The 26,855-nt window shown below is 36.1% G+C and overlaps 2 protein-coding genes across 10 annotated transcripts in view; one reads left to right on the forward strand and one right to left on the reverse strand.

Annotated features, from left to right (window-relative positions):
• LOC6050384 (tropomodulin) overlaps positions 1-9,832 on the reverse strand; it is a 105,358-nt gene extending 95,526 nt beyond the window's left edge. For 2 of the 9 annotated variants that reach the window (XM_038250002.1, XM_038250009.1), the window contains exons 1-2: positions 9,713-9,831; positions 3,338-3,633 (exon numbers count right to left, since the gene is read on the reverse strand). In XM_038250002.1, coding sequence (XP_038105930.1) covers positions 3,338-3,418 — 81 coding nt within the window. In that variant the 5' untranslated portion in view covers positions 3,419-3,633; positions 9,713-9,831. Of the gene's footprint in view, positions 1-3,337; positions 3,634-4,067; positions 4,088-9,395; positions 9,451-9,483; positions 9,544-9,712 lie in introns of those variants that run through there. The other 7 variants (XM_038250006.1, XM_038250011.1, XM_038250012.1 and 4 more) reach the window with 7 other exon arrangements.
• A 15,662-nt stretch (positions 9,833-25,494) lies between these two features.
• LOC119770714 lies at positions 25,495-26,311 on the forward strand. The gene is made up of 3 exons (XM_038266079.1): positions 25,495-25,545; positions 25,608-26,136; positions 26,274-26,311. Exons 1-3 carry the CDS (start codon positions 25,495-25,497, stop codon positions 26,309-26,311), a joined length of 618 nt encoding a protein of 205 aa, XP_038122007.1.
• The last annotated feature ends 544 nt before the right edge of the window (positions 26,312-26,855 follow it).

Consider the following 26,855-nt stretch of genomic DNA (forward strand, 5'->3'; position numbering starts at 1 on the left):
GATCAAAACAGAGCGATCGCACACCAACACAATCACAACGCCACAAAGCATGCGCCAAGGTGTGACGCTCTGACGTCACCAATCGGTGAGCAACCAAAAGGTGAGAATCTCACCGCTCACGACTCACGCGGTAAATTAAAAAAGGTGAATGAAACCACGACAAGTGTCTAGTCAAAGTCGAGTAATTGAGGATTTTCAAGAAAGATTTTCTACGAAGCCGACGACAGACGCACTTGGCGGTGTATTTCACTTTTTTTCTCTCTAAATTTTGTTTTGCCGGAGAGGGTGGAAAGGAAATGACGCGTCCATTTGGGTCAGTTGGAAAGGAAAGTCGCCGTCGTCGTCGGCAGAGTTTGGCTAATTGGACACGGTTGCGGCCGAAATTAATACTGTGCCAAAACGTGCAATTTGTGAACATGCGTCTTTTTGCATGAGCAATCGGAGACAGCGACAGGTTGTTTTGCACGTCCAGTGCGCTGTCGGTAACGGGACGATGTGACGTTTGCGTCAAACGTCATTTTTATTGGAATAACTTAATGGAAAATTCTGAAAACAGGGGGCGAAAACAAAAAAAAACTCAAAAAACTTATTTATTTTTTTCAAAAGAAGCCTTATCAACTGTAAATCACTCTTGTTTCTTGTTTCTTGTTTCTTGTTTCTTGTTTCTTGTTTCTTGTTTCTTGTTTCTTGTTTCTTGTTTCTTGTTTCTTGTTTCTTGTTTCTTGTTTCTTGTTTCTTGTTTCTTGTTTCTTGTTTCTTGTTTCTTGTTTCTTGTTTCTTGTTTCTTGTTTCTTGTTTCTTGTTTCTTGTTTCTTGTTTCTTGTTTCTTGTTTCTTGTTTCTTGTTTCTTGTTTCTTGTTTCTTGTTTCTTGTTTCTTGTTTCTTGTTTCTTGTTTCTTGTTTCTTGTTTCTTGTTTCTTGTTTCTTGTTTCTTGTTTCTTGTTTCTTGTTTCTTGTTTCTTGTTTCTTGTTTCTTGTTTCTTGTTTCTTGTTTCTTGTTTCTTGTTTCTTGTTTCTTGTTTCTTGTTTCTTGTTTCTTGTTTCTTGTTTCTTGTTTCTTGTTTCTTGTTTCTTGTTTCTTGTTTCTTGTTTCTTGTTTCTTGTTTCTTGTTTCTTGTTTCTTGTTTCTTGTTTCTTGTTTCTTGTTTCTTGTTTCTTGTTTCTTGTTTCTTGTTTCTTGTTTCTTGTTTCTTGTTTCTTGTTTCTTGTTTCTTGTTTCTTGTTTCTTGTTTCTTGTTTCTTGTTTCTTGTTTCTTGTTTCTTGTTTCTTGTTTCTTGTTTCTTGTTTCTTGTTTCTTGTTTCTTGTTTCTTGTTTCTTGTTTCTTGTTTCTTGTTTCTTGTTTCTTGTTTCTTGTTTCTTGTTTCTTGTTTCTTGTTTCTTGTTTCTTGTTTCTTGTTTCTTGTTTCTTGTTTCTTGTTTCTTGTTTCTTGTTTCTTGTTTCTTGTTTCTTGTTTCTTGTTTCTTGTTTCTTGTTTCTTGTTTCTTGTTTCTTGTTTCTTGTTTCTTGTTTCTTGTTTCTTGTTTCTTGTTTCTTGTTTCTTGTTTCTTGTTTTTGTTTCTTGTTTCTTGTTTCTTGTTTCTTGTTTCTTGTTTTTGTTTCTTGTTTCTTGTTTTTGTTTCTTGTTTCTTGTTTCTTGTTTCTTGTTTCTTGTTTCTTGTTTCTTGTTTCTTGTTTCTTGTTTCTTGTTTCTTGTTTCTTTTTTCTTGTTTCTTGTTTCTTGTTTCTTTTTTCTTGTTTCTTGTGTCTTGTTTCTTTTTTCTTGTTTTTAGTTTTTAGTTTTTAGTTTTTAGTTTTTAGTTTTTAGTTTTTAGTTTTTATTTTTTAGTTTTTAGTTTTTAGTTTTTAGTTTTTAGTTTTTAGTTTTTAGTTTTTAGTTTTTAGTTTTTAGTTTTTAGTTTTTAGTTTTTAGTTTTTAGTTTTTAGTTTTTAGTTTTTAGTTTTTAGTTTTTAGTTTTTAGTTTTTAGTTTTTAGTTTTTAGTTTTTAGTTTTTAGTTTTTAGTTTTTAGTTTTTAGTTTTTAGTTTTTAGTTTTTAGTTTTTAGTTTTTAGTTTTTAGTTTTTAGTTTTTAGTTTTTAGTTTTTAGTTTTTAGTTTTTAGTTTTTAGTTTTTAGTTTTTAGTTTTTAGTTTTTAGTTTTTAGTTTTTAGTTTTTAGTTTTTAGTTTTTAGTTTTTAGTTTTTAGTTTTTAGTTTTTAGTTTTTAGTTTTTAGTTTTTAGTTTTTAGTTTTTAGTTTTTAGTTTTTAGTTTTTAGTTTTTAGTTTTTAGTTTTTAGTTTTTAGTTTTTAGTTTTTAGTTTTTAGTTTTTAGTTTTTAGTTTTTAGTTTTTAGTTTTTAGTTTTTAGTTTTTAGTTTTTAGTTTTTAGTTTTTAGTTTTTAGTTTTTAGTTTTTAGTTTTTAGTTTTTAGTTTTTAGTTTTAGTTTTTAGTTTTTAGTTTTTAGTTTTTAGTTTTTAGTTTTTAGTTTTTAGTTTTTAGTTTTTAGTTTTTAGTTTTTAGTTTTTAGTTTTTAGTTTTTAGTTTTTAGTTTTTAGTTTTTAGTTTCTAGTTTTTAGTTTTTAGTTTTTAGTTTTTAGTTTTTAGTTTTTAGTTTTTAGTTTCAGTTTTTTATGACAAATAAGACGTTCAAAAGCATAAAATTAGCTTTTTTATTTTCTTTGGAAAATTTTTTAAAGCTGAAAAAAAAACTAAATTTAAAGAGATATTAAACATTGAATAGGTAAATTCACATACTTTTTATTTGAAATTTTTTAAGCGCATAAACATACTTTCGATAAGGTATAATGTTACCATGTTTTGGTTGACATAAACAACAATAATTAAATAAATAAAATAGTTTTCATCTCAATTTTTTGTTCGATATTAAAAGGGTCAGCAACCAGGAAGCAACTATTTTGTTAAGAGAACACAAAAATTGGGTCAAGTTCATTAATCAAAAGTTAATTCCACTGGTTTTGAAAAAGCTAGATTTATAAAAACACACATTGCAGTGTGGCCATCTCTTCTCAAAACACGCCGTTTCCTTAATTTATTTTATTTCATTCAAACAAGACTTACTCGTCTCCTCTCTGCAGCTGAACCAGCAGCAGCTTGCTTGAAGACTCGAATGTTTTTGCGAGAGCAGCAAATTTTAAAAATAGTTACAAAACGCCGTTTTCGTTGCCATTTATATTTGTTGCTGCCGTCTTCAACGGTCATTTCACTGCTGGTCAGTGCAAACTCGTTTCGTTTTTCGACAAATTTTTGCTTGTTCAGCTGGCGTAAAAAAAAAAGAAGTTTCGGCGAACTGGCAGCACTGCCAGCGAAAATTAGCAATTAATTAGCGCAGTGTACTTACTTCCTCGATCTTGAAGGTGGTCACCGACTTCCGCGTGACGGTGTGCGTCTCCTCGTACTCCTCATCGTAGGTGTCCGACATGGCGCCTAAATCCTTCCCTTTATTGCTCACTGCTCACCAATGAAGACTTTCTCACTGCTCACGCGTACTTTTTTTTGTGAGATCACACTTTTTTTCGCGCAATTTCCCTCTTTTCTTCGAGCCACTAGGCAAACACCTACTTTTTATTTGGGTGACGCTCTGCACTCTTGAAAAATTGAAGCTATTCGCCTTTGCTGCAAAAAGAAACAAACCAACTACATACGATTTTAATGATTTTATTCACTGTTTTCAAACCCGCCTCCCCTCTTTTTCTTATTTTGTGTTACATAAATATAACTCGTAAATTTTTAGCCACGTCCCTCACTCCCCCCTTTCACTTCACCCCGTTTCACACTCACTGTCACCGTCACCGTCCTGAGAAAATGCTTCCTTTCTTTCTTTTCAGGGGAAAATTTTCACCAAACGACCCTTTTTGCTCACTCCATTGACCACCTGTCGTCTCACGGCAGCGCCGGAAAATCTTCTCCAACAGCCCCTTACTTTTTGGTTCACTCTCACTTTTTTTCCTGACAGCTCCGAACCGCTGTCACGCGATGGTCAAAAAGTTCCCCGAAAATATTTGAAAAATAAAAAAAAATAAAACTTTTCTCCCCAAAACTGTCACACCAACGGTGAAGCGCGTACTCACTTGGTCGTGTACTTTTTACTCACTGTGCGCGGGCAGATTTTCTGTGTCGGTCGGTCGGTCGTCGGACGCAGTAAGCGCTGAGCTGTGCGAGAGAAAGAGAGTGGCGAGCGATGAAAATCCTGGGAAAAACGCACCTTCCAACCCACTCCCCGTCCCCTCTGACGACAATTTTCTCTCTCACTCTTTAGGGGGAGGAAAACAAGCACATTTTTGCTAAACCTAAAGAGGATCTTGGGTGAAATCAGGTTTTGAAGAGATCACGTGCAAATAAGTAAAAATCAAAGTAACTCTCAACTACCCAATATGTCTTATTTTTGTTTTTAATTTTTCTCTCGATTTTCCCCACTCTCCATTTTTTTTTAGAAAAAAAAAAATCAGTCCAGAAATAAAAAGTAGCTATTGTTTTACAAAAAAAAATCTCCTGTTTTATTCTATCCGCCTGCATTTTTTTTTAATTTTATCGAGAAATTAAAAGTGAGAGTGTGTGCAACATGTAGTTAAACTTTCTGTGAAGTTGCCGTGAAGATTACCATTCAGCATCATTTAAAACAATGTTGACTGACATTGAATTGTCCTTTTCGCCAAAATAAGTGTTTTGAGTTCGACATCTGAAATCAGCCATGGCCACTAGCATTTTCACAACAAAACTGCATTTATATTTTATGATTGAATTGACCATCCAATCAATTTTTGACTGATTATTTAACTTCAGCAAGTCGAAATAATGTAAATTTAAGGATCTTTACTAAAATAAAGCGAAGAACTGCCATTTTCGAGCAAAAATTAGGGGGGTCCAATATAGGACAACGAAAATCCAAACTTTTCCAAAAGTGGACCCCTGTTAATTAAACCTTCAAAAATGATGAAAACTGTGAATTCAAGCAAAAGTTTCTCTAAAACATACAATAAATGCTTGTTGTTATCAACCTAAACGCATATTTTTTCAATTATGAGTATAAATAATAGAGTGTAACAAAAATGACTTTTTGGCGGGCATTCATTTATGTAATTAATATGGAAAAATTTGCATCAAGATTACTTTTTTTTAATTATTTTTATGTTTATAGTGGTTTTTGAAACGTTTTCTCTGATTTTTTTTTCGGAAATAAATGTTTTTAAATGTCTGTTAGGTTTTTTGTTGTTTAAAGCCAAATTTGTTAACAAAACATATTTGTTTTATAACGAAAAGTGAGCAAAATTCATCTTTTATTCATTATATCTATCATTAGACCTACACCATGCATCAAAACATCAAATATCGGTTAAATTTGGTATAAAAATAACAGTTTGCCTATAGTGGACCCGGGTCCACAATTGGATTATGGACCCGGGTCCACTATAGGAAAAGGGGGTCCATAACAAGGCAAAAAAACTTTTTTTTCAAATGGCTATTTTTCTGCTCAAAAACAAATAACTCATGAAACAAATAGTCAAAATTGTTCAAAAAACTTCAGATTTCATTGTTTTGTACAAAGGGTTATGAAAAAGTGCTTAAAATATTGAAAATTTGTGAAAAATGTGCATCGGCTCTACTAGGGGGTCCACTAATGGTTAAAATACCCTAATAAGGTTTCCTTCTTTTTTTTTTATTTATTTATTCATTTATTTATTTTTTTCAATTTCTGGAGCTTGCGGGTCGTTTGTGGAAAAGCGTTTATTCAAAAAATTGAATTAATAAAACACATTTATCAACGTTTTTTTTTATTTCAGGTATTTTTTGACAATTTCGTCATTAGAGTATAAAAATATCAGTTTTCCAGCATTTTATTGAGAAAAGCTTTCAATCATAGTTGAAATGTAGTCAAACCAAAACAATATAAGTAAATATTATTCAAAAGGGTTCATCCATGAAGCACGTGGATTGTTTTTTATTCCAGAACCCAGAACACGTATGGAAATCCTGCAAGCTAGGGGAAATATGCTCATTTTAAGCCTAATAAGCGGTCGTGTTTGAATAATGCTGAATAATCTGGATTGTTCCTTGAATTTCACTAAAACCAAGTACACCAACGAGTAGAGCAACTTTTTGTGAACATTTCTATTTATTTTCACTTTTATTAAAAGTTATGCTTTTTCTTTTACAAGCATTTAAAAAAAATATTTCAAAAATGCATTCTAATCAGTCGAGTGCATTGGGCCACGCCCATTTTTCTATTTTCAGCTTAGTTCTTTTTTTCTTCCAGCGCTCTTTTGGGTTTGCTTAGTGCTGCCAAAATTGATAAAATTTTAAGCGAACACTCACGAAAAGTAGCATTTATAGCGAAAGTTTCCTGGCAGCACTTGCTCACTCCAACAGGTACTGCACCAGCACCCTTTGTTCTTTATTTGCCTTCGATCCTCGCTCGGTTTTCTTCAGCCTTCGATTAGAATCGGTAAAATCAAAAAAATCACAGGCAATAGCCTCAACATTTGAACGCAAAAAGTGTTTTAAAATGCAATTATCAGTTTTCAAAAAAAGTATGATATGACGAAAAAAAAACTTTTTGCGATATTAACATTTTCAAAAATTCAAAAGATTTTTAGATCAACCCAAACATGCTAAAAATCATCCTAAACGCAAGGGAATGCATTTTTAATTGATTTGAGCTGATTGCACTTCAATTTCCAATGACATTTTGAAGTTTTTTGAATAAAATTTCAACCTCTGCCGAGACCCTTGGTGTAGAGGTAAGCGTGGTTGCCGCTCACCTAGTCGGCCTGGGTTCGATCCCAGAAGGTCCCGGTGGCATTTTTCGAGACTAGAGGTTTGATCACGCCTTCCGTCGGACGGGGAAGTAAATGGTGGCCCCGGTCTAACATAGGTCGTTAGCTCAGTTCAGATGTGGGAGTCGTCTGCCTCGGTGGAGTCGCTGGTAGGTACAGTAGTTGTTCGGTAACTGGGCTGAGAACGTAGCCCAGTCACCGAATGTTGCTCGCTGACTGGGCTGGACAAAAAATAACGAGGGGACCACCGATGCATAATATTTTCCAGATGAAATATAAAAATAAAAGTTACTCAAATTTTTATTTACAATGCTGATAATGATTTTTGCATCCAAAAGCCCCTCGGTCATTTCGGTTTGTTTTGGTTTTTTGAAGTTTGTCTGCTTTTTAACTGGGCCACGGCCCAGTTATCGAGCGCCCAGCTAAAAAGCAGCCGAGTTAAACAACGCCCAGTTACCGAACAACTACTGTACTTGAACTCACAATCCAAAGATCGTTAGTTCGAATCCCGGGGTGGATGAAAGCTTTGGTGTAAAAAGAGGTTTGAAATTGCATCAACAATCAAGCCTTCGGACACCTAGTTTCGAGTAGGAATTTCGCAATTGAGAACTAGATTTTTAGGTTAGAATATTCGAAAATTTTATCATTCTCTTTTCATCAACAAATTTGAAAGAGAACAACTAGTTTCTGAGATACAGCCTAACAAAGAATGTGAATCTAAGTCTCAGCAAACTAGCCTGTAGAGACGTTTTCTCGAAAACTGTTGGTTGATTTTCAAAGTTAAAAAATGAAACTTCTGTGAAGTTCTCGGATCTTTTCTACAAAAATAATTTCAAAATTTTAAAATCTTGGTAAAACCTATTTATAAAAGTTGTGCTTGATTTTAAAATGCTGAAATTATTTTTACTCAGGATAAATTTTACAAAGGTTTCATTTACAGTGCCATCCCGTTTTTGGCAACACGACATTTCGACACATTTCTTCTTGTGAAAAATGCCTGATGAATGAGACTAACTTCATTTTTCTTCAATGTTGTTGAAAAACCTGAAACTTCACACAATAATGATCAATCCAAAAAAATGATTAAAAATCCATGATGCCAAAAACGGTTTTAAAAAGTTAAAACTAATTGTAGTCGCTCATCAAAAGTCTCCATTATTCCATGTTTCAATCAACCGGAGTTCGATTATTTGAAGGTTTTAGGAATGGAAAATCGAATCATAGGCAGATTTTTTGGAATGTTTTGGGCATCGCAAATTTTACTACAAATGATTCAAGTTATCCTGCGTTATCAATTGACCTTTTAAAAAATTCTCAATTCAATTAGGATCTCTAAAAATATTTAACTCGTAAATCATCATAAATAAATTCAAAACCATTTTTTCAATAAAAGGTTAACTGTTGAGTTCAAAAAAAGAGCTAAGTGTATTCAAAGTAAATTATTAAAAGACGTCAATTCAAAATACGAAAAAAAAAGAAAAGTTTGGAGTCGACGAGAAAACGGAAGGCTTGGGGGAAGGCATCTGCTAATGGTAACAAACGTCAGTTGAACAACTTGAACCAGACGTAGCAGGCGTCGCGACGCAAACCACCCACCTACCACGTCAGAGTGGCGTCGCTGCGAAACAAAATTACTTCGGAGATTCGTTTGTTTTTAAGAATGTGAATTCAGGTTTGCTTTTTTTTAATTTTCCATTCAAATTTCTATATTTTATATTCAAATTTCATTGCAATTGGAAACAGACGTGATTTGATCGAAAAGTCGTATCGAGTTGCTTCAATTTGACCTGAACCTGAAAATGATAAAGGTGGGGTAACCGGATGTTGAAATTTGAGGCCAGAAAAAATATTAAAAATCTTGTAATAGAATCTTAAAGCCTTATGTTAACTTTAACATATAACGATAAAAGGCATGCAAAAAAACCGATCCTGATTACTATGCAAAAAAATCAAGTTGACAGGTTAATTTTTTTAGATGAATCATTATAGTCCCCTTGGAAAAAAATAATACAAATAATATGTGATGCCCAAATAAATCATGGCATGGTTGTTTTTGATACGAGGAAATAATAATATAAATATTTTTGCTGATTTTTCAAACAGAATGTAGATTTCAATATTTTTTTTTTGTTTTTCTCTGTGAGTGCATCACGATCTCAATACCCTAACTAATGCCCTTTCCCTCTCCGATCCCTCGACCTCCACATCTTGAAGTAGTTGTAGCCAAGGGGGAGGCAATCTGTTTAATTAATTATTAAATATTTTATTAATAAACTATCACGCTTCATTTCGATCCACCCATACAGCGACGAGCGTCGCAAAATTCAAGAGCTTGTCTACACGAGTCTGTGTGCGTGTACAATATTTGTCTAATTTGCTCATCACTCACGCTCACGACTCGGCTTAAGCCAGCACTGCTCACGACGACGAAGTTCGGACAGTTTAACGGCGAAAACGACGATCACATCACATCCGCTCGCGCAAGCGTGTATTATCGTGTCACTTTTTTTGAAGATCTTTTTTTTCTCTCTCTCAAAAGAAAAACACCAGAAAAAAAGCATTTCTCTCACTCAAAAAAAAAGATCGATTTTTCGTTCGTTTTCCCCCCAGAGCAGATTTCCTCACGATTGATGGACAGTTTGGTGTTGCTCAAACCGGATGGCGCCACTGTGGCCAGTGTTGCCAGCGCCAAAGAACTGCCTACTGCTGTCACCTAGCGTCGATTGTCACACAGCCTACTCTGCGGTTGCACGAACGCGCACCAACTTTCACGATGATGAGCCGATGAGTGACTGATCGTCTTCGGCCTGCTGCGATGAGAACAGCCGCGGCGGCGAAGACAACTTCGTGAGACAGATTTATTTACCCGGCCGCGCGGCCTTCTTTGTTCTGGAAAATTTATTTACATAAAGGCACCACCAGCGGACAGACAAAGCTCTAACCTTCGCTGGAAACGAGGATCGCGGAAATGATTCGAGTTTTCCAGACGGTTTTTCTTTCTTGTTGGCTGGTCGACGAAATGACACGGGCGAGGATCCCGAACACGAGGTGACGAGCGAAGACCGAAGCGCGCGAGGACCGAACTCGGAATGAAAAGGAGATGACAAAAGAGAACAGATGGTCATCGGTTCATTCATTCTCTCTTTAGCTCGCATTTTCCTAAGGTTTATTGTCGTGATTATATTTTTTTTCGGGAAATTGTCTTTCTGAATGTGCGTATGGGTGTGGTATGGTAATGAAACAATGGAGGAAACGAACGTCGAAAAAATTACTACACACAATAAAATGATTATTGGGAAGAAGATGGTCGTTACGTGCGAGAGTTGGGAAATTCAACGAGTCGCGAGGGGTCCTTCAATTTAAAAAAAAACGTCATCTAAAACGAAAATATTGTTTATGACTAGGCTTAGTGATTTTTCACGCTCGAAAATAGCTAATTTCACGGGGACCTCAATTTCAAAACACTAAATTTCACGGAACGTGAAAAATGCTAAAATAACTCTGAAAATCTTTTGTTTTAATCACAGAAATTACTATTTATACTTCATTCAATAAACTAAATAAATCTTCACTAAATTTGAACCTGACACAAACAAAATTAGTAATTTTCAAAAATATTTCCACCTGGTCAATAGATGAGCTTTATTTATATTTTCAAACAAAATGTCATTTAATGAACTACTTTTTTAATATTCGACTAATAAAGCAAAAACGTTTTCGCTGATTTGCTTCTGTTTTATCAGTTTACAGTTTATTGAATTTCATATCACAGCAAGATTCAACAATCTTGTCCAGCCAAAATGAGTAAAATAGTTTGAATTTTCTGCGACATTCAGCCCATTCAAAATAATTTTTAAGGATTTCACCTCTCTCTTCAAAAAATAAATTTAACATCAATAGGCAAAAAAATATAATTTGTAAATGAGAACAGAAAACAAATAACAGGTGGCATATTGAACATTCACGGGAATTATCCACCAAAATAATCAAATATCGTTAAAATTAAACAGGGCTTCGAAAAAAAATCTGAAATGCTTCCAAAAATAAAAAATACTCTTCCTATAATTTTGGATAAAACAAAGCTTATTTCTTCTAATTTTTTTATGAAATTTTACATTTTAAATAAAATTGTAGTAAAATTTTACTAAAGCGAAAAAATATTACTATATTTTGTTTGTTTCTAAAAAACTGAAAAATCTAAACAATTCTTCAAATGGTTCATATTAAGCTTTTCAATTGAAAACTTATAAAATTTACAGAAATAGTCTTTATGGATGAAATATTGAAAATGATTTGAAATTTTTTATAAATTCATCGAAATTCACTAACCCTGTATTAGAAATTGAACAAGGGTATTCGCTCGCTCAATTCTACAGTAGTTCTTAAAATTATGTTTATTCCTATTTAAGTATAATAATTTATTTTATAGGGGGATCGTTACAGTTTCACACAAACATAAAATTTCACGGGATTTCGCGGAAAAAGACTAATTTCACGGATTTCACGCTGTCCGCGAAATCGTGAAATTTCACTAACCCTATTTATGACCTAATCACATTTTAAAAACGCTCGAGTTTGTCTACGGTAGTTGAAAAATCGGTAAAGTTTAGAACGGTAAACCATCTGGCAAAATGAACTAAATTTTACTCAATTTCAATAGTACGAAGAACAGCAATGAACTACATTACCGAATTTCGGTAGGTTTTTACCGAACTGTTCAGCAGTTGAAATTTCTGTAATTTTACCGAATTCGGTAAAAGCATCAAAGTTTGTAGTTCTTAATTAAATTATATTCAATTGACTCCACAAATAAATGTCTAAGGAACGGCAATAAACCACGTGACCTTTAATTAAAGTTAAATTCAATCCTACACGGAGAAAAAAGAGTTCCCAAAATCGTGAGCGCTTGTCACGATTTTGGGAGCTCTTTTTTCTCCGTGTAAAGATTCCTGTTTGAAAAAAATATGCTTCTGTCATTTTTCACCAGATTTTCGAGAATTCCTCTTCCACAACGATAAACCTTGTTTGTCAGAGCGCAATGACCATTTGTACAACCACAAAGGGTTTGTAATTAATTTTTGAATCAATTAATAAAATAAAACTTTGTGGCCTTTCTTCACAGAAAGTATTTAACTTGCGGCTCATTCTAAGGGGATCTTCATTAAAATAAAAAAAAATATCAAAAAATGTTTTTAGAATTTTCTTTCCCCCAGAATCGGTGGGGGTTCCTTAAATATCCCTTTTTTTGTTCAGGCTCTTTTCAAATGGAATGGCTTTATACAGTATGGGTCATTCCATCTCAACTGTGCACGAAAAAATGCAAATTTGAAAACTACCCTCTCCGATCCTGCTCAAATTTGGCAGAGCTGTTGATACTATCAAAACATGCAAGAATCCCAAATTTCATCCAAATCGGACCACCCCCTCCATTTTTGTACCTCCCCAAAAAATCGACTTTTTGGCGATTTTTTACCAAACCTCCTAGTTTCAAACGGCGATAGCTCAGGAACCACAAATCTTAGAAGGTCGGTCTTAGACTCAATTTTGAAGGAAATTGGACGTAGAATCCATTTCCGTGATCAAAATATTGATTTATTTATTTTTTCTACCTGTATTGCGCAATTGAAAACTTGAAACGGCCGTATCTCAAAACACCCCAACTTATTTTTTTTATTTGACCTCGCCATCGTGTTCCCCGGCCAATTTTACATAAGAATCACTTATCGACAGAAATGAATATGTTTCGTTCCAGAGATATCGAATTTTAAAGTTTTGTGTTTTAGAGATTACCTACATCAGCTTCATTTGCCGCATCTGCTAGAAGCACACAGGCGGGCTGATCAATAACTGCTACCTGGTGTTCTGGGAGATGATTGATTTAATTTTTTTAAATTTTACGCAAATATTTATTCAAATGGCTCATAGGGGAAATACTCGTATGTTTGGCAAATTAAGTCCTCGCTCCTAGTTTCGTCCAATTTGCTCATTTTCACTATTTAAACAACAAATTTTGCAAAACTTTCGATAGAAACTTGCTTGTTCACTTCTTATTGAGCTATTTATCACTCGATTTCAGTTGAAAACGCTTGACGGCTGTAATTGAATGCCAAAGCGCTGATATGGCAACATTAGAGGAACGCTGGAATTAGATGCTGTTCCCCTTGATCAATCTTTTTTGTGAAAGGAATATTTATTGGGTTATTTTGAATTCACCGTTTTTTACGTGCCGTCATCTGGGACGAATCGGGACTACAGTCTGAATAGGGACAGCAGTGATTAGAGCACTTAAAGGTTTTAAATTTGGAAATGGGTGAAGACATTTTGTTGGTCTGAGTCTGTTCTATCTGAAACCTACCAGAAAAATCAAAATATTGTGCTCTAACATGGTTAAAATGCTGTCCCAATTCGCCCCATGTGTCCCAATTCGCCCCAGTTGACGGTGTTGCTAACCGTTTTAGAGTACCTCCTAGGCCATGACTAGGGCCTTTATCATGGGCGGTAGCAAAATAGTGTCATTTAGCAAAAACCCCAAAACCTGCTTTATTATTATTATTATTATTATTATAGTTTATTATTGACACTTTACCATAATTTGGCAAATCTGATTTATGGTTCAAAATATTGATCATATTAAATCAATTTTTATATTGTGAGCCAGCTCCATTTGATTTAAAGATGATTTTGGTCAAGTTACATTTAATTAAAAAACCTTATACGTGAGGACAGCAGTTGTATTGTGTTCCAAGAATCCAAGAATGATAGAAGAAAAAAAAACACTGTTGTTCGGAGGGTGTCGAAATCATCGCAACTAAATTTGGGGAATTAGCCGCTTCGCAGCAGATCAAACATTGTGATTTTCTTACATTTTTCAGTTTTGTACTTTCCAGAAATCCTTTTTCTACTCCTTGTGATCGTCCTTCATTAGAGTACAACGTATCAACAAATTTTATTAATTTTAATTCATATGTTTTACTCAATTATGTATCGTGCACTTATTGTTCAGTGTTACTAACAAGATTAATTGCATTTTCCTGCTCGCTCCGTCGGAGGTTAATTAATTTTTGCCCAATTTGATAAAGATTATTTATGATGAAATATTATTTCAATAAATGACCAGGTAGCAGTTATTGATCAGCCCACCTGTGTACTTCTAGCAGATGCAGCGAATGAAGCTCATGTAGGCAATCTCGAAAACACACAACTTTAAAATTCGATATCTCTGGAACGAAACATATTCATTTCTGTCGATAAGTGATTCTTATGTAAAATTGGCCAGGGAACACGATGGTGAGGTCAAATAAAAAAAATAAGTTGGGGTGTTTTGAGATACGACCGTTTAAAGTTTTCAATTGCGCAATACAGGTAGAAAAATAAATTAATCAAAATTTTGATCACGGAAATGGATTATACGTCCAATTTCCTTCAAAATTGAGTCTAAGACCGACCTACTAAGATTTGTGGTTCCTGAGCTATCGCCGTTTGAAACTAGGAGGTTTGGTCAAAAATCGCCAAAAAGTCGATTTTTTGGGGAGGTACAAAAATGGAGGGGGTGGTCCGATTTGGATGAAATTTGGGATTCTTGCATGTTTTGATAGTATCAACAGCTCTGCCAAATTTGAGCAGGATCGGAGAGGGTAATTTTCAAATGCTGTTCCGCTTCAGATGGAATGACCCGTATGTAAAAAAAGTATTTACACCCCTTGGGCACTATGCACATTTTGTGATGAAACATGTCAAAAATTAAAGTTTGGCAGGAACCTAGTACTACGTTTTGTTCAGAAACTCATGCCAAATATTTTGCTACAAAAAGCTCATGAAAAGATGATTTCTATAAAAAGTTATATAACAAATACTATTACGAAAATAAAAAAGATGCAAAAAAAGTTTGTACATCTTTCGAAAAATTAACATAAAAAATGTTATTTATTGACAAATCACCATAAATCCAGTCTCCCAACTCCAAATAGGCATCCTTGACCGATTAAAAAAATAATTTGGATTGAATATAAAGTTTACTAACTACTTAATATAAAAGTTTATATAACTTTGGAAATTCTATATAATACTTATCTAAACTTAATTTTGCAAACTTTTAATTCAAATAAATGTCAACATATTACCATAGAATTGCTTAATAAACATTTTGGAGGGGTTAAAACACCGTTTTGGGGATATTTGTATCGATAGAATAGAGTTTTCGTTGGAATTTCGTACCAACCCGGAATTACGTCGTCGGAAAATCCGCCGGCATCTGAACCGGTCCATGATTCACAAGTCAATTTATGTGACATCAGAAAGGGCATAAAATTTCCGATCTTTTGATACCCATACATTCAGGTTTTCTATAAAACCCACGTTGTTAAATACCTGGGCAAAAAAAAAGTTTGATCCACGAGAACAAAAATTACGAAATTCCATACATTTTTGGCAGGTTGCTCAAACGATACCATAACAACGTTTTTGCTTAGGTATTTAAAAGCGTGGGTTTTATAGAAAACCTGGTACCAAAAGATCGGAAATTTTATGCCGTTTCTGATGCCACATAGGTTGACTTGTGAATTGTACCGTTTTTTCCTATTTCTATCGTTTTCCTTAGCAAATTTCGAAGATTTTTTTTTAAATATTTTTTCCTTCTCTTGGCAAATCCAATGTTAGAATATTCAATTACATCAAAATGAACTATACACGGCAAAAAGTAGTAATCCAGTTGCGTGTAAAAGGCCTTGGTGTAAAATATTTCATGAAATTTTATAGGGGGATGGCGTCGCCATTTTTAGACCACGTTTTCCACTTTTTCTCCATCGAAACCGACTACTTTATCGACTTCATTATGCTGGGCGAGATAGGACGGCGTCTATTTTTAAGACGATGACTCAGCATTTTTCCACTCTTGCACTTAAAAAACCAGATTTTTTTTCCAAAAACCAGATGGCAACTTATTGAATTGAAATGAATAATCAAGTTGATTCATACAACTCCTTTTTTTGACATTTTGAAAAATGTAGAAGCAAAAGTATAACATGTATCAAAATTAAATTATGTTAAAATGTCATGGCACTCAGATTTATTTTTGATGTTAAATGGCTCCGCGGCCCAATCGTAACGGGCTTCTGTCTCACAAGCAGAAGGTTCAGGGATCAAATCCCGGTCAGTGCCTTTGAAATTTAAAATCAGAAATTTAAACTGTGAATATGAACAAAAACGAATATGAATCAGGTGGGATTCGAACTCTTACCTTTTGGATTGATGGTCTGGGATTCTAACCAGTCGGACATCTGAAGGTTATAAAACAATCTTCACGGTGCTCAAAATACCGTTATTATGAAAAAAAATATGCACTCCAAGATTTTGGGGTCTATCCATTCCTTACACCATAGCGCATCTCTGTGCAAAAAATAAAAACATTCGCTGATGTAGTTTTCGAGATACAGCCCTTTTAAGATGTTACATCCGATTTTTAATAAGAAAACCAAAACAATCAATACAATTTCAGCACTTTAAAGAATATGCATTTCGAGATAATGATGTTTTTTGCTTCATATGACTGTCAAGTATCTCTGGGCCAAGTTTCAGAAGGTTTGCTGATGTAGTTCTCTAGATACAGCCATTTTAAAATGTTATTTCCGATTTTTTCAAAGAAAATCCATGAAATCAATTTAATTTCAGCATTTTAAAGAATATGCATTTCGAGATAATGATGTTTTTTGCTTCATATCACTGTCAAGTAACTTTGGGCCAAGTTTCAGAAACATCATTATCTCGAAATGCATATTCTTTAAAGTGCTGAAATTGTATTGATTTTATGGATTTTCTTTGAAAAAATCGGAAATAACATTTTAAAATGGCTGTATCTCAAGAACTACATCAGCAAACCTTCTGAAACTTGGCCCAGAGATACTTGACAGTCATATGAAGCAAAAAACATCATTATCTCTAAATGCATATTTTTTAAAGTGCTGAAATTGTATTGATTTTATGGATTTTCTTTGAAAAAATCGGAAATAACATTTTAAAATGGCTGTATCTCGAGAACTACATCAGCAAACCTTCTGAAACTTGGCCCAGAGATACTTGACAGTCATATGAAGCAATAAACATCATTATTTCGAAATGCATATTCTTTAAAATGCTGAAATTAAATTGATTTCATGGATTTACTTTGAAAAAATCGGAAATAACATTTTAAAATGGCTGTATCTCGAGAACTACATCAGCAAACCTTCTTAAACTTGGCCCAGAGATACTTGACAGTCATATGAAGCAAAAAAAATAATTATCTCTAAATGCATATTTTTTAAAGTGCTGAAATTGTATTGATTTTATGGATTTTCTTTGAAAAAATCGGAAATAACATTTTAAAATGGCTGTATCTCGAGAACTACATCAGCAAACCTTCTGAAACTTGGCCCAGAGATACTTGACAGTCATATGAAGCAATAAACATCATTATTTCGAAATGCATATTCTTTAAAATGCTGAAATTAAATTGATTTCATGGATTTACTTTGAAAAAATCGGAAATAACATTTTAAAATGGCTGTATCTCGAGAACTACATCAGCAAACCTTCTGAAACTTGGCCCAGAGATACTTGACAGTCATATGAAGCAAAAAAACACCTTTATCTCGAAATGCATATTCTTTAAAGTGCTGAAATTGTATTGATTGTTTTGGTTTTCTTATTAAAAATAGGATGTAACATCTTAAAAGGGCTGTATCTCGAAAACTACATCAGCGAATGTTTTTATTTATTGCACAGAGATGCGCTATGGTGTAAGGAATCGATAGACCCCAAAATCTCGGAGTGCATATTTTTTTCATAATAACGGTATTTTGAGCACCGTGATCTTCTCATATTAAATACGCTCTGATCCCTGATTTGCCTGAAGGTATTGGGAGTCACGAAATAGATTAGGGATCCGTCCGGTACTTGCTTGTTAAGGCGGGAACGTACAACGCCCAACGACATCAGAATTGGGTCCTAAAATGAAGCTTAGATTGCTGATATTATTGTGTACAGCGATAAAGCTTATTTTTCTGAGTACAATGACCCTTTGTACGACCACAAAGAGTTTAAAATGGGTTTTTAAATCAATTTTGAAAAATTAACCTCGCGGTCCTTCTTGACAGAAAAGTTCCTACTTGACAGCTCGTTCCAAGGGGACCATAGTTGATCCATCGAAAAAAATGTTGCCTTGTCAATATTTTTTTGCATTAAAATGAAAAAAAGTGATCAGAAATGATTTTTAATCGTGTTTTTTTACCGTTGTACATAAAAATTGACATAGGGCTTTAGTACCCAATTGAAGCCCTACGCATAGTTTATTCCCAAAAAAATAAAATAATAATAATTTCATATCCGATTCCATTCTTAAATAATTAACTTCTAGAGAAAAAAAAACTTAACGCTTACTTAACAAAGATTTCTGAAATTCGCAAAATTTTAGTATCGTTTTTAAATCGGCCCCTCACACAAAAAAAATAAAAGCACGTTTGTAAAAAAAAGTTGCCGCAAAGATTTCCCACCCTCTCTTCTCATGTGTTGCTAAATTTGCTGTCCGTAAAATTTATGTCTATTCTTATCTACTACTTCACTTTTCGTGTGTGTTGTTGTTGCTGTAGTTTGTATGGACGTGGCCTGCAATATTTTCGCTTTTTTTTGTTTACCGTTTTTCGAAATCGACCAAAAGTGATTTTATTTGTCTCGTTTTTTTTCGTTTTCGCTCGCCTGCTGTTTGACTTTTCAAGTGCCGGATTTTGACTCTGCCAGGCGCGTATTACGAGGGTGGTGATCTCAGAGCATTGGCTCCTGAGGAACTTCCGGTGAGGGGCTAGGTGGGGAAAGATTGTCATTGATTCAAATTTAATGGAGGCGTGTATTTACTCAATTGGATATTGGATATTTTGTATGAAAAGTTTAAAAAAGGATTGTTTGACGCTTCTTTAGACTGCAATTTAAAACAAACTGCACACAGTACCACGACAGCTGATTTGATTGATTTGCGTCTCGACTTTCGAAGATTTCTCGGTATTCATTCATTTGCCCCAAAACCAATGATCGTTTTGTTCCCAAGTCACTCATCGCGCTGCGAGCCGTCGTGTCCTCCCCCGAGAAAATGCAAAACAGAGGCAACCCTTTACAGCATTTACAGATCTTTCTAGCGTGCCTGTTGTTGTTGTCCAACTGACGGTCGATTGCTCATCGTCACTCAACAGCAGTGCGCACAGCGTGGGGTTAATAACGTTTGCGCACGTGCACTGGAAATAAGGAAAGTTTTGCTTAAATACATTGTAAAAATACCAAATCTAGAGTTTTTTTTATGTAAGGTCTTATAAGCTATTGTGTTTTATATGGTTATAGGACCCTCCAGAAATGAAACAAACAAACTCATGTAACTTTTTTTTATTTATTTTTTACACTTTCCATATTTTTTATGTATTAAATATAAACTTAAATGCTATCACAATTTTACATTTAAAAAATTCTGGCTCAATGTTTTACTTTAAAAAAACCCGATTTAATGTCACCAGAGGTGAAATAGAGCCTTTCTTACAAAATGATGAAACTCCGACAACTATATTTTTTTTCATAAAATTATTTTTATTAGGTCCTTTTCGGTGATGGGACCTGGTTAGCACCGAGTCGGAAACTCCGACAACTATATTGGTGCAATTAATTTTTCAGAAACAAAATGATACCACCCAGTGAGAATTTGACCTAAAGCATCGAATATTTTTAGACTAAACTGTGACTAAACCTTGAATACCATTTTTTTTATTTCAGAGGTACATTATGGGCTGCAAGGTATTAAAATTTAATTAAGAAAAACATATTGGATTAACATTATTAGATAAATATAAAGGGTACTCAGTCTTTAATGCTAGTCTATGATTAACTTAAAAAAATATGTATCGCTATTGCACTTTGTCAATCTATTATGAAAAGCCAAAAAGAACACTTTCACGCGCAGCGTAAAACGCGCAAGCGTAAATGTGCTGGCGTTTATGCTTCGACTTGACGACAGTTTATGGCACATGTTTTCGAATGGCTTTTTGTTTGAAACTGAATTCTTTTTATTTGATAGTGTTATCTGTAAAGTAGTCTAAAAAATACCTCTAAAAATGGCTTTGACCACATTTATTGGTCGCAAGTTGTGAATCGAAAAATAAAATGTTCGTCTCCAAATCTGAAATATAAAAATTGTGGGTTTTACGAGCGGTTTTCCAATGATGGAAGACACAAATTTTTAAGAGCGGATACAGACATCGCTCATGTATTTCAGAAAAAGAGCTCTCAAAAATCAAACTTTGAGTTCCGGGTTTCGGGCCAAAATTCAATCGAAAGAGCGCATTTAAACCATCAATTTAGTAATAGGTTTTTTTCTGAGACGACTCCTCGCCGCGCACGATTTTTTTTAAAGATTTCTGAGAAAAGTGTTTTTCCTAAAGCAAACCTTTCTTTTGTAAGAAAGAAAAATAATACATTAGTTTGAATCACAGATAAAATCTATTATTCAGAAAAAAACCTAATAACACTTGCATTTACAAAAAAATAAATGCATAACTTATTCAACCGCGTACACTTTTGAAAATTTCAAATTCCAAAACATGTTTAGCTAGTTTATTTTACATTGTGATTTAAACCAACTTAACCTTCCTACGGTATTGGGGTCCTTTTCGGCCTTTTTGAAAATTAAATTTGCCATAACTTTTGCTATATACATACTAGAGCCTTGAAATTTTCTGACATTAAATTTATAGTTTAAATACACATTTCACAAAACAAACAAACCTTGGACGACCCTTAGGGGAGCGTCCATAAAAAAAGTTACTTTAAAGGTATTGGGGTCCTTTTCGACCCCAAACTTTAAAAAATCGTCAAAAATCCAGTTTTTGACCGATTCCGGTTCTTTTGGTCACAAACGAAAGCTTAGAACGTCCCCTTTCCGAAACCGACCTGGAAAACCGGATTTGGTCACTGTGGCCACCGGGAATCGGCTACAACCGAAAAAGGACCTTTTTGAGACACCAACTTTGACGACCTGTATCTCCGGTAAATTTCAACCAATCAGGATGCTCCGGGTTGCATTCGACAGGTATTTACCTGTACTTTGACCACAAATATTAATATCAGGGCCAGGTGACCTACCGGTTCCGGAAATCCGGAACATCCGAAAAGTTCATAATTTACTGTTTTTAACTTATATGTGATACCAATACTCTCATGATAGTTGAAATTGATCCATAAAACTTACTAAAAACACAATACACGATTGCCAGAACCACTCTGGAGTGTTAGTGGCCACTTCCGGGTAACCTGGAACCGGTTCCCGGGTACCCGATGAACGGCCAATTTGATTTTTTGTTGAAAACCCATCATGTTGCATATCAAACTTCATGAAATTGAAAGATATGTCCATCTTTGATAATGCCGTTAATCGCTGAGCCATCCTGGCCAATCTGGAACCGGTTACCGGTGGCCCCTTGGGGACACTCCCGGAATATGAGAGAAACCCTATCATCCGACGTATCAAACTTCATGAAATTGAAAGATATGTCAATCTACGGTTATGACGTTGTTCGTTGACCCATTGTGACCAATCTGGAACCGGTTACCGGTGGCCCCTTGGGGACACTCCCGGAATATGAGAGTAACCCTATCATCCGACGTATCAAACTTCATGTAATTGAAAGATATGTCAATCTACGGTCATGCCGTTGTTCGTTGACCCATTGTGACCAATCTGGAACCGGTTACCGGTGGCCCCTTGGGGACACTCCCGTAATATGAGAGAAACCCTATCATCCGACGTATAAAACTTCATGAAATTGAAAGATATGTCATGCCGTTGTTCGTTGATCCATTGTGACCAATCTGGAACCGGTTACCGGTGGCCCGTTGGGTACACTCCCGGAATATGAGAGAAACCCTATCATCCGACGTATCAAACATCATGAAATTGAAAGATATGTCAATCTACGGTCATGCCGTTGTTCGTTGACCCATTGTGACCAATCTGGAACCGGTTACCGGTGGCCCCTTGGGGACACTCCCGGAATATGAGAGAAACCCTATCATCCGACGTATCAAACTTCATGTAATTGAAAGATATGTCAATCTACGGTCATGCCGTTGTTCGTTGACCCATTGTGACCAATCTGGAACCGGTTACCGGTGGCCCCTTGGGTACACTCCCGGAATATGAGAGAAACCCTATCATCCGACGTATCAAACATCATGAAATTGAAAGATATGTCCATCTTTGATAATGCCGTTAATCGCTGAGCCATCCTGGCCAATCTGGAACCGGTTACCGGTGGCCCCTTGGGGACACTCCCGGAATATGAGAGAAACCCTATCATCCGACGTATCAAACTTCATGAAATTGAAAGATATGTCAATCTACGGTTATGCCGTTGTTCGTTGACCCATTGTGACCAATCTGGAACCGGTTACCGGTGGCCCCTTGGGGACACTCCCGGAATATGAGAGAAACCCTATCATCCGACGTATCAAACTTCATGTAATTGAAAGATATATCAATCTACGGTCATGCCGTTGTTCGTTGACCCATTGTGACCAATCTGGAACCGGTTACCGGTGGCCCCTTGGGGACACTCCCGTAATATGAGAGAAACCCTATCATCCGACGTATACAACTTCATAAAATTGAAAGATATGTCATGCCGTTGTTCGTTGATCCATTGTGACCAATCTGGAACCGGTTACCGGTGGCCCGTTGGGGACACTCCCGGAATATGAGAGAAATCCTATCATCCGACATATCGGACTGAGCAAACGACCTAACCTTTAGGTTAGTTCGGGGCCAACATTTACTTCCCTTCCGACGGAAGGCGTGATCAGACAAATCTCGTCTCGAAAAACGCCACCGGGACCGTCTGGGATCGAACCCAGGGCGACTGGGTGAGAGGCAATCACGCTTATCCCTACACCACGGTTCCCGGTTACCGTTGGTTGACATATCATTCAATTTCATGAAGTTTGATGCGTCGGATGATAGGGTTTCTCTCATATTCCTGGAATGTCCCCAAGGGTCCACCGGGAACCAGTTCCAAAATTCCCAGAATGGATCAGCGAATAACGGCATGACCGTAGATTGACGTATTTTTCAATTTCATAAAGTTTGATATGTCGGAAGATAGGGTTTCTCTCATATTCCAGAAGTGTCCCCAAGAGGCCACCAGTAACCGGTTCCAAATTGGCCAGGATAGGTCAGCGAACATTGACATAACCGTAGATTGACATATCTTTCAATTTCATGAATTTTCATATGTCGGATGATAGGGTTTATCTCATATTCCGAGAGTGTTCCCAAGGGGCCACCGGTAACCGGTTCTTAATTGGCCTGAATGGGTCAACGAACAACGGCATGACCATAGATTGAAATATCTTTCAATTTCATGAAGTTTGATATGTCGGATGATAGGGATTCTCTCATATTGCGGAAGTGTCCCCAAGGGGCCACCGGTAACCGGTTCCAGATTGGTCACAATGGGTCAACGAACAACGGCATGACATATCTTTCAATTTCATGAAGTTTGATACGTCGGATGATAGGGTTTCTCTCATATTCCGGGAGTGTACCCAAGGGGCCACCGGTAACCGGTTCCAGATTGGTCACAATGGGTCAACGAACAACGGCATGACCGTAGATTGACATATCTTTCAATTTCATGAAGTTTGATACGTCGGATGATAGGGTTTCTCTCATATTCCGGAAGTGTCCCCAAGGGGCCACCGGTAACCGGTTCCAGATTGGTCACAATGGGTCAACGAACAACGGCATTACCGTAGATTGACATATCTTTCAATTTCATGAAGTTTGATACGTCGGATGATAGGGTTACTCTCATATTCCGGGAGTGTCCCCAAGGGGCCACCGGTAACCGGTTCCAAATTAGTCACAATGGGTCAACGAACAACGGCATGACCGTAGATTGACATATCTTTCAATTTCATGATGTTTGATATGTCGGATGATAGGGTTTCTCTCATATTCCGGGAGTGTCCCCAAGGGGCCACCGGTAACCGGTTCCAGATTAGCCAGGATGGCTCAGCGATTAACGGCATTATCAAAGATGGACATATCTTTCAATTTCATGAAGTTTGATATGCAACATGATGGGTTTTCAATAAAAAATCAAATTGGCCGTTCATCGGGTACCCGGGAACCGGTTCCAAGTTACCCGGAAGTGGCCACTAACACTCCAGAGTGGTTCTGGCAATCGTGTATTGTGTTTTTAGTAAGTTTTATGGATCAATTTCAACTATCATGAGAGTATTGGTATCACATATACGTGAAAAACAGTAAATTATGAACTTTTCGGATGTTCCGGATTTCCGGAACCGGTAGGTCACCTGGCCCTGATATTAATATTTGTGGTCAAAGTACACGTATACACCTGTCGAATGCAATCCGGAGCATCCTGATTTGTTGAAATTTACCGGAGATACAGGTCGTCAAAGTTGAGGTCTCAAAAAGGCCTTTTTCCGGTTGTAGCCGATTCCCAGTGGCCACAGTGACCAAATCCGGTTTTCCAGGTCGGTATCGGAAAGGGGACGTTCTAAGCTTTCATTTGTGACCAAAAAAACCGGAATCGGTCAAAAACTGGATTTTTGTCGATTTTTTAAAGTTTGGGGTCGAAAAGGACCCCAATACCTTATGTGTGATTTTTTTTTTAATACCAAGGGAAGGTTAACTTTAAATTGACTGTTTTGCCCAATTAGGCACTTAGTCACTTTCTGATTAAAAGCAAAACATGCAAATCTTAAATTGCCAAAAGTTCCGTAATTCAATTAATTATTGAAACCCAAAAAGGTAAAAGTCATCGCTAAAATTTTAAATTTATTTTAGTTGTAGTGAAAAAAATAGATTTTTTTCGTTTTCTCATTTTCCAGCCACGTGAAAATCAACATTGATTGCATGTTAATTTGAGTTTGAAAATTATGATTTTTTTTCACTAAAATGCCAAAAGTTCCCTTCAGATTACACTAATTCGAGTGCTTCACCAAAGAGTATTCCCTTCTCTCTGGCTTCACCCTTTGTTATGTTGCATTTTTTAATTCCTTTCAGATGTATTATAAATTTTGAAATTTAGCTAAATTTTGCCTCAGTTCCAGCTTTTTAATTTTTTTTTTTTTTCAAACTTTGTGTCCCAATTTAAAAAAAAAAACCTGAAAATTTCAGGCAGATTTATGCAAGATTTATGAGTCTCCAAACGACGTTCCATTCAAAGGAGTATGTCCAATTGGGTCCTAAAATAAAGCTTAGATTGCTGATATTATTGTTTACAGCGATAAAGCTTATTTTTCTGAGTACAATGACCTTTTGTACGACCACAAAGAGTTTAAAATTGATTTTTAAATCAATTTTGAAAAATTTTCCTCGCGGTCCTTCTTGACAGAAAAGCTCCTACTTGACAGCTCGTTCCAAGGGGACCATAGTTGATCCATCTAAAAAATGTTGTCTTGTCAATATTTTTTTTTTGCATTAAAATGAAAAAAAGTGATCAGAAATGGTTTTTAATCGTGTTTTTTACCGTTGTACATAAATATTGACATAGGACTTTAGTACCCAATTTGTGGACTCGCACTGATTATTGAAACATCAAAGCAATCTTCCCTCAAGTTGACAGTTGGGTTGATCATCAAAAATCCCTTACTGTCAGGAAATTTTGTGCAAAAAAAAAAACCCCAGAAAAAAATGTCCGGCAAAACCATTTCAGCACGGATTGACAGCAGAATGCCCAAGACGGTTCTCACAATCAAGTGCCACGTGTTCTCTTCGTCTATAACGCCTCTTCCACCCTTTAACAGTTCCGCCCGCGTGCCGTCCCGCAAAAACCGCCCGCCGCCCGCTGCCATTCGGCCGAGGTCAGCTGGACGAACAGCACCGCCGTGGACCACCGTCGACCTCGGACGGCAGCGCCCGGTGAAACGTCGGCGTCTCCGCCGAAGCATTGCCACCGGTTGGGCCACGTTCCGGCGTATCTGCGCCGGAGTCAAGCCTCGTCGATGGACGGGTCAATGACCAAGCTGGCAGGGAAAGAGCAGGAACGGAAGCCGACGGTGATACCGCTGGTTCACAAGCTGGGGTCGATTCCGGCGTATTTGAGGACGAATCGGTCGTCTTCGGCTGGCGAAGATCGTGAGACTAAACCAGATCAGAGGAAAAGAGCTATGGATGACAAGAAGGCCTCGGGCAGTAGTTCTGAGTGGAGTCTGATTTTGGAAGAGATCAGGTGTTTGCGACAGGACCTACGGCGCTGTAGTAACATTGGACTCTTCATAAGTCCGCTGAACCAATCCAACGTGATAATTCGACTACAGCAAAAGTTGCTCAAATGTAGGACGACCATTCAATCTTTAGAGAAGACCATCAAAGTTCTGCAAGAAGAAAACAAAAAACTAAATTTTATTGTGTAAGGCTTCTTCAAGTTGAAATTGCTATTTGTTGAATAAGATTTATTGATTTTTTTTTAGCAATCAGAAGCATCATGTTGAAGGATCTGTCGATCTAACCTTGAACTCGCATGACGCCGAATTGGATGGAGATGCTCGAAGAAAAAGGAACTCCAATTGAAAATTGTACTGTTTGAAGTGAACTTTATTTATTACAATATATTACTTGATATATTATTAATAATATTCAAATATTTAAAGCATTTCCCTTGAAACTGGAACTATTCCAGAAGCGGAAGCTGATTTGGCGTCGTGACGTCTGTCAATCGAATTCAATGACACTTGCGCCATCAGTAACCCTCGCGCGCGGCCTGAAACAACAGAGATTTGCCCCAAAGACTCACAAACTGGACAGAGAGTGAAAAGTTTGGAGCGATATTGCGAAAAAAAAAGACTAAAAACATAAACAATTTTCGAACAGGACTGTTATGCCAGAAAAATGTTTAATTTTACATCTAAAAATAGATTCCTTAAAACTCTGTAAATTTGTGAGGGATTTTTCTTTCGCCAAAAAAGTCACGTCGATTTCGGGCCAAATTAAGTTAAAAACGCCATTTTGTGCAGCTCACAATCCCCAAAATTCTATTTCAATCCTGAGATATT

Source organism: Culex quinquefasciatus, chromosome 1 (assembly GCF_015732765.1).
Source record: "Culex quinquefasciatus strain JHB chromosome 1, VPISU_Cqui_1.0_pri_paternal, whole genome shotgun sequence".
NCBI classification, from domain to species: Eukaryota; Metazoa; Arthropoda; class Insecta; order Diptera; family Culicidae; genus Culex; species Culex quinquefasciatus.

Excerpts from the sequence above, each read along its gene's own strand:
- LOC119770714 (XM_038266079.1), top strand. The coding sequence starts at position 25,495 with ATGTCCGGCAAAACCATTTCAGCACGGATTGACAGCAGAATGCCCAAG. Across the intron at positions 25,546-25,607 it reads ACAGCAGAATGCCCAAGACG|TTCCGCCCGCGTGCCGTCCC; the intron begins GTTCTCACAATC and ends ACCCTTTAACAG. Across the intron at positions 26,137-26,273 it reads ACAGCAAAAGTTGCTCAAAT|CAATCAGAAGCATCATGTTG; the intron begins GTAGGACGACCA and ends ATTTTTTTTTAG.